We start from the raw sequence: 12681 nt of genomic DNA, 5'->3' as shown, positions 1-12681 counted from the left end.
TGTTTCGATGGGGCAATCCTGCGATAGCGGGGGTGGGGGAGAACTTACTGAGTGCATAATCTATTGGCTGCCCTTACCTGAGGACATGAGCAGCACAGCCTGGAGCAGCGCCACTTCCGTGTCGTCCAGGTTGAAGGCAGAGAGGGACTTGCCCAGATCAAAGATGGCATCTGACACCACGCCCAAGCCACCGTTCTTCAGCTGCTCCCGCTTGACAGCCATCTCACCACTTAGTGTCAGTGTCTCACTTTCGGGGTCGTAGCGCACAGCCGCCCGCAGTGACATGATCTCCATGCAGCAGCCCTTCAAAAGGATGATCTGGTCCTCACAAGGCAGCTAAAGGCAGGGAGAGACATGGTCAGTGCTCGCCTCAGCATGGGCAGTTAACCATGATCTTGCTTTTGCAGTAGCAGATGGCTTTATTCCATGCTGCATGGAATTAACCAGTTTCTGCTGCCCAGGACAGAACACCAAACCAAGGGTGGAGGACGGCCCAATATAACCAAGAGGCAAGAAATAGTTGGGCTATAAACTGGGGTCCCAGAAGAAGCAGAACGGCCAGAAAGTTTGGGTATGAGTGAGAGACGAGTGAAGAAGAGCAGGATATTAAGAATCTGAGTTCACTCAGGAGAGAACAAATTAGAAGGCCGGCTCAAGTGGGAACCTTGGCGCCTCTCTTGAAAAGCCATTTGTCTGCAGGGGAATGCTGCTCTTCCAGTCGAGTCACCAGTTGAGCTCATGAGGAAGCTCCTTGCTGGCTCCAGCCAACTACAATACTCCCAGGACAGCTGTCAGGTCGTGCCTTCTTGCAGGATCATACTCATTGCTCCCTTTCTCCAGCACCACTGGACTGACTGGCCTGGTGCTTGACCTCAGCTTACTTCCTTATTCGCATCCACTCTTTCCAAAAGAACAGGCACACAAGGCGGCTTACAAACATAACACCTATAAACTAAAAGCATGCTATATGAAACATTAAAGATGGTGTTTTAAAGTTCAGATTAATAAAATATAGTAAAAAAACTAACACATACCACATATCCCTGAACTAAATATAACAGCAGAGGAAAAGTAGAAAATTATCCTCTGAAGGCCTGACAAGTGAGGTGCCACTGCTGAAAAAACAAAACTAAACACGTTCCTTTAGTGGAAACCAACCTGGCATCAGTTAGGGGAGGCACTCAGAGCAGCCCCCCACCCACACACACTGGACAATCTTAATTCATGAGGAAATTCATAAATCTGGATTTTCTTCTAGACTTCCCATCAGTAGGCTGCATGAACATTCACCCACTTGGTTTGGGGAGCCAAAGTAGTGCTTACCGGGCTACTGAAATGTTTCCAAAAATAAACCTCTGCGCCACGACACAGGCTCTTGACAACAGGCCTGTCCACGGACACTCCCTGCTCAAGCTAAGCACCACCACTTTATGAGCCTGAGGTGAGCGACAAACACCACCTTTCTACAAACTATGTGGAGAAAGGGGTTAAACAGGAATAATTTCAGGAATAAAATAATGTGCTGTGAATTATATGTGCTGATGGTGAATTCATGTCAGAACGGGTGTTATATGTATATAACTGCAGATGATAAATGCCAAGGAGACACGCGGGATTTTTGTGGTAGTAAAACAATCTGAATAAAAAAATATTTCAATGTTCACAAACTATGTTTCATAAGAAAACTTTTCAGACCCTTGTTACAACCTCTCATCCAATCCTTTCTCTCTTCTTGTACACGGTTTCCTTTCTCTCACACCTTCACTCTTGAACTTTCTTTATTATCAGGATTGTTTAATATACACCAACTGACTATCTGCACACTACACTCAAAAGACAACCCTCTCTACCCTGATCCTCTAATTCTCCCTCTGACCAAAGTACTTTAAAAAACACCCCCCTTATCACCTCACTCATTCCCTTCTATATCCTCCTCCCCCATCCCTAGACATTCTAACTCCACCCACTCAGGTCAACATTCTAAACACAATAGACTTGCAAATCCTAGACATACATTAGGGAACTGACTTGTGGGGTGTAACGCCACAACCTCTGCCTCTGAAAGTTTGTGTTTTTTAATGCCTCTTTACAGCCGTTGCTTGCTCTATCTGCTTCTGCTGCTGCCTCAGTGCCATTTTCCCTTTGTTGGGGCCTTCTCCTTCATAAAATGATCCCAGCCCATCAGGAATCACATAATGAATGTCACGACATTCTGATGCGACATAACCAAACTGATTGGAACAGGGCCTGGTGAAGACCCAGGATCCACCAGTTGTCCTTTCTGATTTCTTTTATCTACAAAGGGCTTCACAATTTATCTCCCATTTATAGGCAGCCATAAATGTAGGGAAGAGGGGGTGAAAGACTGACGCAGGACCAAGGCAGAGTGGGGAAGTGGCAGCTAGGACCAAAATCTCTGGGACCAGAGTTTGGGGGTTGTCATGAGGAGTTAATCTTTTTAAAAGAGCATAAGAAGAGCTATGCTGGATTAGACCAAGGGTCCACCTAGTCCAGCATTCTGTTCACACAGTGGCTGATCAACTGCCCATGGGAAACCCAGAAGCAGGACATGGGAGGTTGTGGGCTCTCCCACACTAGAGGCCTTCAAGAGGCAGCTGGACAACCCTCTGTCAGGGATGCTTTAGGGTGGATTCCTGCATTGAGCAGGGGGTTGGACGTGATGGCCTTGTAGGCCTCTTCCAACTCTGCTATTCTATGATTCTATGTTCCCCAGCAGCACCTCCTGCTGACAGCCAACCCTGAAGACTGTAATTCTGGGGGAGGGTGAAAGGGTGCCCCCCATACTTGTGGCCATTCTCCTTACCAATCAGTGTAAGAAGACAGCCCATTCTTGTGATTTCTGAGTGTTCAAGGATTCAGAACCAAACTTCTCCACACACCCCTCTGACCCTTTGGTACCAGCCACCCATTGCTTACCTCTGAAAACATGGGCAGTTTTTTGGCAAAATCCACCACACGGGTGATAGCAGGGGTGATGATCTTCGTAAACTCGCTGAATGCTTCCAAGTCTACTTTGTCCCCATCAGGCATGGAGGCCATTGGTGACTGACCGATATCTTCGGGCTGGAAGTGGATAAGAAGACAGACAAGCAGAATTAACCCTCTGTAGAAAGGTGGTTTTCACTCTATCCACAGGAAAACCACCTTCCAGTGGCAGAACCAGAAATAAAAGTTCTAGTTTTCAATATCTCCTCCGTCTCCCTCAGTCTTTCTAACCCCTACTAGGCAAAGCTCTTTATATTATTCTATTACACTATGCAAGAGAATCGCCACACTCTTTTTTAATGAACTGCCAGGGAGCTTTGGCTATTGGCTATTGATATGACAAGCATGTTATCGCCCTCAGGCAAGTATGACAAGCCTCAGCCTTCCTCCCAACTGCTGAGCTGGGAAGGGGGTAGGGATCATCCCTGGAGCTATGCAGCACTCAATAATTTGAAAGTGACGCACAAAAAGTTTGGGGTCAATCCTCACCTCTCCTCCAATCCAACGTTTATGAATAGGGTTATATAGAATATCCATATCTGCTGAATGTACTGTATATAATGTACATATATGGTAGCATTCATGGTTTAAAACCAACTTTAAAATCACTTCACTGGCTGCCAATTAGTTTCCGGACAAAGTATAAAGTGTTGGTTATCACCTTTAAAGCTCTACATGGTTTGGGTCCAGGCTACCTGAGAGATCGCCTTCTCCTGTACAATCTGCCCCGCACACTCAGGTCCTCTGGGAAGAATTTACTTCAAGTCAGCCAAAACTAGGCTGACCACCATTACCCAGAGGACCTTGTCTTCTGCCGCTCCCAGACTGTGGAATGGCCTGCCAGGAGAGATCCGCCAGCTTAATAGTCTTTCTGAATTTAAAAAAAAGCTATAAAGACGGATCTCTTCTGGCAGGCCTACCCAGATGAATTTTAAAATGTCTTAAAAGATTTTGAGATTTTACGTTTTTAATCAGTTTTATGTATTTTATATTTTTGTATTCAATGTTGTTTTCCACCTTGATCCAGAGGGAGAGGCAGGTAAGAAATAATAATAATAATAATAATAATAATAATAATAATAATAATAATAATAATAATATTCATGGGGAGCAGGGATCTGGAGTACACAGAGCTCTGTCACTGGGGTTCATTAATCTAAGGAAGAAGACAGGCAGTATATCAGAAGAGAGGAGTCATAGTGGGTTCTTCAAGCAGAACATAAACCTGGCTTCCTCCCAGCTTTGCAATCTGCATGGCCAGTTCAATGAACCACTAGTCCAGCCATCAGTCTTGCCCTTTCCCCCAAGCTTCACGTGGGCTGCCTGCCTTAAAAAACAACAACAACAACAGCAGCAGCACGACTTATAGGTTTATACGTTTACAACTGCAGAACTGCTCTGGGAAAGTGTGTGCGAGGAAGGGGGGCGGACTCCTTGACTCCAGAGGTGTCAGCCCAAACATGGTCTTCTCAGGAGGATCTTCCCCATTCAAGCTCTCCAAAACCGCTCAGCCATTTTTGGTGTTCTTTTTTATTTGAAAAAAAATAAAGCGCTCAGAAGTAGTATGTTTGTTACAAAGCAGCAAAACTGCCCTTTCCACAGCAGCAGGACATTTGTATGCACTGTAAAATGAATTTGGGCTGGTCAGCAGTTATGCCCCCTGCTTCTCCTTTCCCTCATTGTTGGGATTTTGCCCTCCTTTTAAGAGATATCCTCCATGACCCATTGCAGCAGCCACTATGCATGCATTCAGATTCTTCTGTTGCCACATACTAAATGTCTAACGGCTAGTAGAGATCAGAGTACTGCCCACACTCTGATCTAATGGGGAAAACAGATTGAAACTTGTCTCGCCAGCCTCTTCTTTCTAAGGAGTACAGGAGCATTAGGCAGCTTCCCCTGTTTTGGAAAATTCCATTCCAGTTCCATAAGATATACAACCTTGGCAACGTAAAACCCTACCAGAGAGGCCACAGCTGCTATGAACTCGGCTAACGGCAACCCCCCACCCTGCACCCAAACCCACAGCTCACCACAAAGTTATTGCTTCACTGTAAGGGTAACCTTGACGCCCTTGTTGAGCCAGTGCAGACGTAACATTGGGGCTCAGTTAACTGCAGTGACTCAGACTGCTTCCCTAAAACGTTAACATTTAGTTTTGCTCTTCCTGCTCTGCAGTCTGTTTTGTGTGTGTGTGTGTGTAAGAGAGAGTGAGGGAGATAGATAGACAATGATTTCCTCCTCAAGGGGACAACAGGCTCTAGAATGGTTGAGCTTTTATATTGTATTTTATATTATGGTTTTATACTGTTGTTTTATACTTTGAATGTTTTTAAATTTTGTGAACCGCCCAGAGAGCTCTGGCTGTAGGGCGGTGTAGAAATGTAACAAACAAACAAACAAACAAACAAATAAATAAATAAATAAATAAATAGAATGGGGTCCCAGAAGCAGAACTTTATTCACTTGTATGGAATGAAGGAGAAAAGAACACAATCAGGAAAGCAGGACAGAGACATGATTGTTCCTGCAGCTTAGACCAGCCTTCTGTAAACTGGGAGGTGTTTTGAACATCAACTCCCATCAGCTTCAGCTATCATGGGCAATGATTAGGAATTATGTAGTCCAAAGTATCTGGAGGGCACCAGGATGGGGAAGGGTGCTATCTCAAGCTATGGAGCCTGGGCGCAGGATTTTATTCCCTCTTCAAGGCTTCTCCAAGGAGCCTAGAGCCCCTAGAATTTTGCCACCCGTGCAAACTACTTAGCTGGTCTAGCTCTGCACACATGGGGGCTATCTATACGTGGGGAAAGCCCTGTGGTAGCTGCGGATTTGTGCTGCGTCAATTAAATGACACAGGTGCAGTTTCGCAGCCACCGTGAGGCTTTCCCGCTTAGCTGCGGATTGAAAAAGTCAGGGATTTACCCCAACTTTATCAATCATAGTGGTCTGTACAGTGTTTCTGCCATCTTATGTCACTTTGGGGCCAATCTGGGGGCAGTGCCTGATGTAAGGCGACTGGCGATTGGTTGCCTTCCACCAGGAAGAGGGCAGGGGTGGCTCTGCTACCCGGATGGCCGCCCAGAACCCCTGCAGCTCCTTCTTTGGCATCAGGATTACCCAAAGCCACCCCAGGAGAGGGAAAGCACGGGGTTTCAGAGAGAAGCAGCGCCAACCCAGCACCGTGAAGACAGCCCCATGGCCTTTCTGGGATAAACTACCCCTTTGTGACTTACATATAGACTTGAATCATGATTAAGGCAAACCCTGATTGAGGATTACAGTTATGTGGGAACCTAGTTCATTTAAATATTTATTTATTTCATTTCTATACTGCATAATAGCCAAAGTTCTCTGTGCTATCATATCCTTTAAGAGGGGAGAAGGAATTGTTTCTGTATATGGTTGCTGCTGAAATTGTGTCTCAAAATGCACACTTACATGCTGCTCTTCCTTCACAGAACTCAACGTGGTTTACATTTCGTTCTCCCACGCAGGCAGCTTAGCTTCAACGTGGTTGCAATGGGTCATGAAGGATAGCTTGTAAAACGAGGGTCAGATCCCAACATAACGTACCATAATGCTCACAGACCATTCTCTGGCATGAATGTCAAAACACAGTTTGCCCAGTTAGTGTATGACTCTCCCACATGTAGGAGGGATTCTGTCCTGTGTACTAAAGTGCTTGATTTGGGGGGCTGGGGTGGCACAAGAGTGAAATGCTACTCCCTGAACCATCCAGACTGTTGGCTTCCTTTCCCCACTCCCAAACCCCACTTCCTGTGACCTCCATGTCCTGACCTGCCCTGGCACAGACTGACTATGGCCAGCAGAGGGCACCCCAAGCCAGTTCTCCCTGCCCTGCTCAGAACAGACAGTGGGGGAAGGGAGGGCTGGGGGTTTCCGGCCTAGCTGCCCTTGGATGGAGCTGGGAGGTCACAGCTGTGTCCCTCGGCTCAAGCAGCTTAACCCTTCAAGGGCCTCTCTGCAGGACTGAAGCATTTGATAAACTGTCGTAAGGGGATGAATCTTTATTTAATTAAAACTAACATCTCCTGGATTTATTACCACATATGTAGAATTCTGAGCTTGCCACCATCGCCAAGTCTAAGGACAGGTTACAATTTCCCCACATTAAAGAGCTATCTAATCTAATGTATACAGTAGCGTAAAAAGGAGGCAGGTATATTTTAAATAGCATGGGCATAACTAATGCAAAAGCACTTTTAAATACAATTTTCAATTAGAGGGTTACACACTTGTTTACCTAAGGTGTCATTTGTATATATGGAGAACCTGGTGAAATTCCCTCTTCCTCACAACAGTTAAAGCTGCAGGAGGTATACTAGAGTGACCAGATTTAAAAGAGGGCAGGGCATCTGCAGCTTTAACTGTTGTGATGAAGAGGAAATTTCAGCAGGTTCCCCATATATACAAATGACACCTGCTGAAATTCCCTTTTCAATACGACTGTTAAAGATAAGGGAGCCCTGTCCTCCTTTTCATATGGTCACCCTGGCTTACCTCTCTCCCACTTAAACAAAACGGACTGGATTGCATCCTATGTTGAATGTATATATAATACAGTAAGCAACATAGTGCTTAAACAGCCCACCTATTAAAGGGCAATAATCATACACACACACCCAAATAGAATCATAGAATAGCAGAGTTGGAAGGGGCCTACAAGGCCATCGAGGTAACTGATTCCATTGTCGTACTGCTCTAACAGTCAGGAAGTTTTTCCTGATGTTCAGCTGGAATCTGGCTTCCTTTAACTTGAGCCCGTTATTCTGTGTCCTGCACTCTGGGAGGATCGAGAAGAGATCCTGGCCCTCCTCTGTGTGACAACCTTTCAAGTATTTGAAGAGTGCTATCATGTCTCCCCTCAATCTTCTCTTCTCCAGGCTAAACATGCCCAGTTCTTTCAGTCTCTCTTCATAGGGCTTTGTTTTGATTTATTAAAATCAAAACAACCTTCAAAATAGTTGAAAAGAAATTGCTTTTAAAATAAAATATAAGCAAAGAGTTATAAGCTGGTAGCCCATGGGCTACATCTGATTTCCTAAACATCATTGTCTGGCTCTTGTCGCCCTACAAAATTTGAGTCACGGTGTGTTTAAAAAAAAAAGTGGGAGAAAGAGGAAATTACACTCCCTGACCCCAATCCAGCTTAATGGAGTTGTGATTAAACCCTAGTTCAAAAGCAGATAAAGAGGGGAAACTCTGCTTCTAGACTGTACAATTTCAAACTACAAGTGGGAGATTGGATGGTTGAATGCTTCAGCATTAAAAAAAAAATCCCCACCCATAAACCTGTTTCACATGTAAAGCCAGTTCCTGGGTTAAACAACCCAGGAATTGGCGTGGTTGCATGGGAGTGAGCACGCTGCCCCCCGCCTACACTCCTTCCACTTTCCAAAACAAGCATGTGTTGTTGTCATGATGTGAGAATCTGGCACGCTGAGTAGGGGATAAAAAACAACCCAGAGTTTTAACCCAACTAACCATGTGTTAAAAATCTGGGTTGTTTAACCCAAAACAACCCGGAGTGCCAGATTCACACAGGAGAACAGTCCAGTAACGGGTCATTCCTGGGTTATTTCAGAAAGCAAAAGCGGGCAGGAGCCACACACACAAACAGTCCATGGTCTGTTAACCCAGGCTGTACAACCCAGGCTAAAGAATTCTAGTATGTCAAGAAGTTAGAACTCTTCTTTGTACCAAATTTGATTTCTATGTGATGGGATGATGGTGATGATGGTTTTGAATGAGAGAGCACTTTACGATGTGATTCTCCTATCTGAAGCCTGAAGTTGTTCAGCCTAGGAACAGATTTTGCCACCTTAGCCTGCTATTTGTGGGAATTAGACATACATGTCCCATTGAAACCAAAACTAGTTGTAGCAAATATAAGCTCCATCACTTTCAACAGAACCTAGTCATCACAACTAAGTTTAGCTGGGTTGGAACCACAGTGTATAAGCCTTATTGTATTGCTAATTCACGAGCATTCTAGAAAGGCAAAAGCCAGTCTGTCTCTTGAGGGAACCTTTCAGGAAGTGCATTCATTTTTCCTCCCCCTTGTTCTAATATGTGCTCTGTACTGGAGAAGTTATTTATGCAATGTAATACCAACTTTGTTAATATGGCCTCATCAACTGAGTGAGGGAGGAAGCAGCAGCCAGACACCTCTCCACCGTGCCTGGGTCCAGCTCCAGCTGAGAGCCCCCTCCCTCCTGCTGTCAACTGTCTCTGCAGAGGCCACCAGTGAGGGAGGAAGCAGCAGCCAGACACCTCTCCACCGTGCCTGGGTCCAGCTCCAGCTGAGAGCCCCCTCCCTCCTGCTGTCAACTGTCTCTGCAGAGGCCACCAGTGAGGGAGGAAGCAGCAGCCAGGCACCTCTCCACCGTGCCTGGGTCCAGCTCCAGCTGAGAGCCCCCTCCCTCCTGCTGTCAACTGTAACTGCTGAACTTTGCAACTAAGATTGTAGTACCTGAATTTGCTTTCCTTTTCCCCCTCCTCCTCCTCCCTCCCAATCCCCTTTCATTTTGTGTCATGTCTTTTAGATTGTAAGCCTGTGGGCAGGGACTGTCAAGAAATACTTTTGTAAGCCGCCGTGAGAGCCTTTTTTGGCTGAATGGCAGCATAAAAATCCTTAAATAAATAAATAAAAATAAAACTGTGAGGTGACAGAGTGCCCTGGTTTCCAAACTATTGCCTGAAAAACAGAGTCGGCCCTGAAAATTCAGACGCCATTAGAGGGCTCTGCCTGTATCTCCCCTACCCCCAGAAAATGTTTCCATTTTGGTATGCAGAAAATATTTTTATGAAGGCATGAGAGCAGCTTTTGCGGGAAGGGGGAACCTCTAACTCTAAAGACTAGATGGAATGTGGCATTTTCTTTTTAAAAAATATGTTCCAGGACCTGCTATTAGAACCCAAAGAATGCAATGCGAAAGAGAGAACACACAATATGTGCAACTTTATAGATCAAGTTCAATAGCGAAAGAGAGGGCAGGAATCTGTCCCTTTTGCCACTCTTTGAACACCTCCATGAGCAGGATTATGCTCTGCATTAATTCACCTACAAGGACTGCTGCTGCACTGGTCCCATACTCACAAATCACTAATGCAATTGAACAACAAAAACCCCCCACCCCACCCCTCTCTAAACATACACCAAAAAGAGCAATGGGGGAACCTGCCTGTTCACAACCCCTTAAACACTTGGCTGAAACCTGTTGGCCTGGATGAAGGGGTGGGTGGCATAAGTAATTGAATAACAGGACGCTACGCCTAATAGGACATTTGGTGCCAGGGGTGGGGCTGGTGGGGAGTGTGAGAAGTCTCTACACGTGACCCTGGTCTTGGGTTCCGAGTAAGAAACAAAGGGAGCTGCGTTCTGTGAGGCAGCTGGAGATCTCTTTCAAACACCGCTCGGCACCCTCGCAAAGCTGCAGGCCCTCAGATTTCTTTAGGGGCAGCCAGGAGAGTATAACTGGTTTCAAAGTGTACTACAGAAGAGAATACAGTGACTGCAGCTTTGCCAAACACAATTACTGGAAGAGCTGGGGCAAGGTGTTCCACTTCCCCCCCCCGCCTACACTTCTCAGGTAGCTTGGTTGTGAGTAGGTAACTAAAGTGTATTCTCTCATTACATAAGCAGTTAATATACTACGTTACAATTAATATCCAAGGGCTGTGTGGATGTTGTGATTTTGTGGGAACGCAGAATGCGATTTTGGGTGCAGAATTTAGTTTTTCTTTGTGCATTTTTTTTAAAAGTTAAATACATTGGGTCAAAGTACACATACCCAGGTGTTGCCCAACCTTCATGATATTGTTCTTTACTTGTATTTTTTAAATGAGAGTGGCAGAATGGCCAGAGATGTTTGGCATTGACCTGGTTCGCATGTAACGGTGGCAAATTGTGTGTTCTCTGCAATGCCCCCACACCTCTAGAACAAGCTGCCATCAGAGGTCTGACATGCACCGTCCCTGCTGGCTTTTAAGAAGGCCTTGAAAACATTATGTTACTGTGGCCTTCTTGTGATAGGAGTACTGCTGTTGCTGCTATTGCCATTGATGTTGCTGGTTTTATTGTTGGTTTAAATTTTTTAATTGTTTTAAAGTATTTTATTGTTGTAAACCGCCTTGCGAGAGCTTTCTGAAAGGTGGACATGTTTAAATCATCATCATCATCATCTCATTGAATGATGCAGTCTGTGCTGGCCACATTCTGCCACAGTTTTAATATTCAACCCACAATTGGGCAAATCAGGGGTTGCTACATGACATCTGAACTCAGGTGGTATAGTTTAACTGTAGATTAAACAACCCACAGTTAACCTACAATTAGGGATGTACAGATTCTGCAAAATCCATTTTGTGTTTCACCAATTGTCATGTCATCCACCCATCGATGGAATCAGATTTTTCCCAGTTTCTGAATTTGTACAAATGCACATTTGTATGTGCGCATATGCACAAATCCCCCCCCAAATTTGGAGGGCACAAATCCCCCCCCCCAAAAAAAACCCCACATGCTTTAGCCTATAGGGTAATGCACATTTTTGGTCATTTTTTTAATTTTTTGCATATTTTTCTATAAAATTTGCAGAAAAAAACCCCAAATTTAGTAAAATGGTCCGGAAGTCCATATATTCCACCTGACAGGGAAAAAGCTGGTCTGCTGCAGAATCCACGGGTCAGATTCATAAAAATTCGAATTCATTTGGTTCCCTTGCAGGTTTCTCTGACATCCCCACCTACAATCAGTACTTAGGTTAATTGTGGGTTGTTTAATTCTCAATTAAGCTATAGTGTCCAGGTTGAATATCGGGGGCTGAATATTCAAAAAGTCTGTGGAACGCACCCAACACATTACATGCAAACAGCCCCACTGTAATACATAACTAGCCAGCTAGAACATGACTATATCTTTGTCACATGCATTCTTCCAACTTGCATCTGACCATTTGCAAACCATAAAATTGTGTATTTTTGTGCACTTCTGCCTGCTTCCTTACACACAACTTTAGAAAGAAGAAATACAGGAAAGGTGGCCCAGGGTGCACAACCACATGTACTATTGGCTTGGGGCTTGCATGTGTCCCAGTACACATATATGCATGTACACACACAGACACCCTGGCAATCCCGATGCAGATTGTGTTTCATAAGAACATAAGAGCCCTGATGCTGGATCAGACCGAGGGTCCATCTAGTCCAGCACTCTGTTCACACAGTGGCCAACCAGCCATCGGCCAGGGATGAATAAGCAGGACATGGTGCAACAGCACCCTCCCACCCATGTTCCCCAGCAACTGGTGCACACAGGCTTACTGCCTTGAATATTGGAGATAACACACAACCATCAGGGCTAGTAGCCATTGATAGCCTTCAGCTCCAGGAATTTATCCAACCCCCCTTTAAAGCTATCCAAATTGGTGGCCATCACTACATCTTGTGGTAGTGAGTTCCATAATTTAGCTATGCACTGTGTGAAGAAGTTCTTCTGCTTATTTGTCCTGGATCTCCCACCAATCAACTTCATGGGATGACCCCGGGTTCTAGTATTTTGAAAGAGGGAGAAAAATGTCTCCCTGTCCACATTCTCCACACCATGCGTAATTCTGTACACCTCTATCACGTCTCTCCTTCACCTCCTTT

At 45.1% G+C, this 12681-nt stretch overlaps 1 protein-coding gene across 1 annotated transcript in view; it reads right to left on the bottom strand.

The window, feature by feature from the left end:
• Nucleotides 1–12681, bottom strand: part of THRA (thyroid hormone receptor alpha) — a 147832-nt gene that overhangs the window by 10907 nt on the left and 124244 nt on the right. The window contains exons 7-8 of the mRNA XM_063138042.1: nucleotides 2938–3084; nucleotides 78–336 (exon numbers count right to left, since the gene is read on the bottom strand). Of these exons, the coding sequence (XP_062994112.1) occupies nucleotides 78–336; nucleotides 2938–3084 (406 nt within the window). The remainder of the gene's footprint in view (nucleotides 1–77; nucleotides 337–2937; nucleotides 3085–12681) is intronic.

The sequence above is a fragment of the Elgaria multicarinata genome, chromosome 11 (assembly GCF_023053635.1).
Source record: "Elgaria multicarinata webbii isolate HBS135686 ecotype San Diego chromosome 11, rElgMul1.1.pri, whole genome shotgun sequence".
NCBI classification, from domain to species: domain Eukaryota; kingdom Metazoa; phylum Chordata; class Lepidosauria; order Squamata; family Anguidae; genus Elgaria; species Elgaria multicarinata.
Note: the sequence above shows the minus strand (reverse complement) of the source record. Positions and strands in the feature narration are given on the sequence as shown.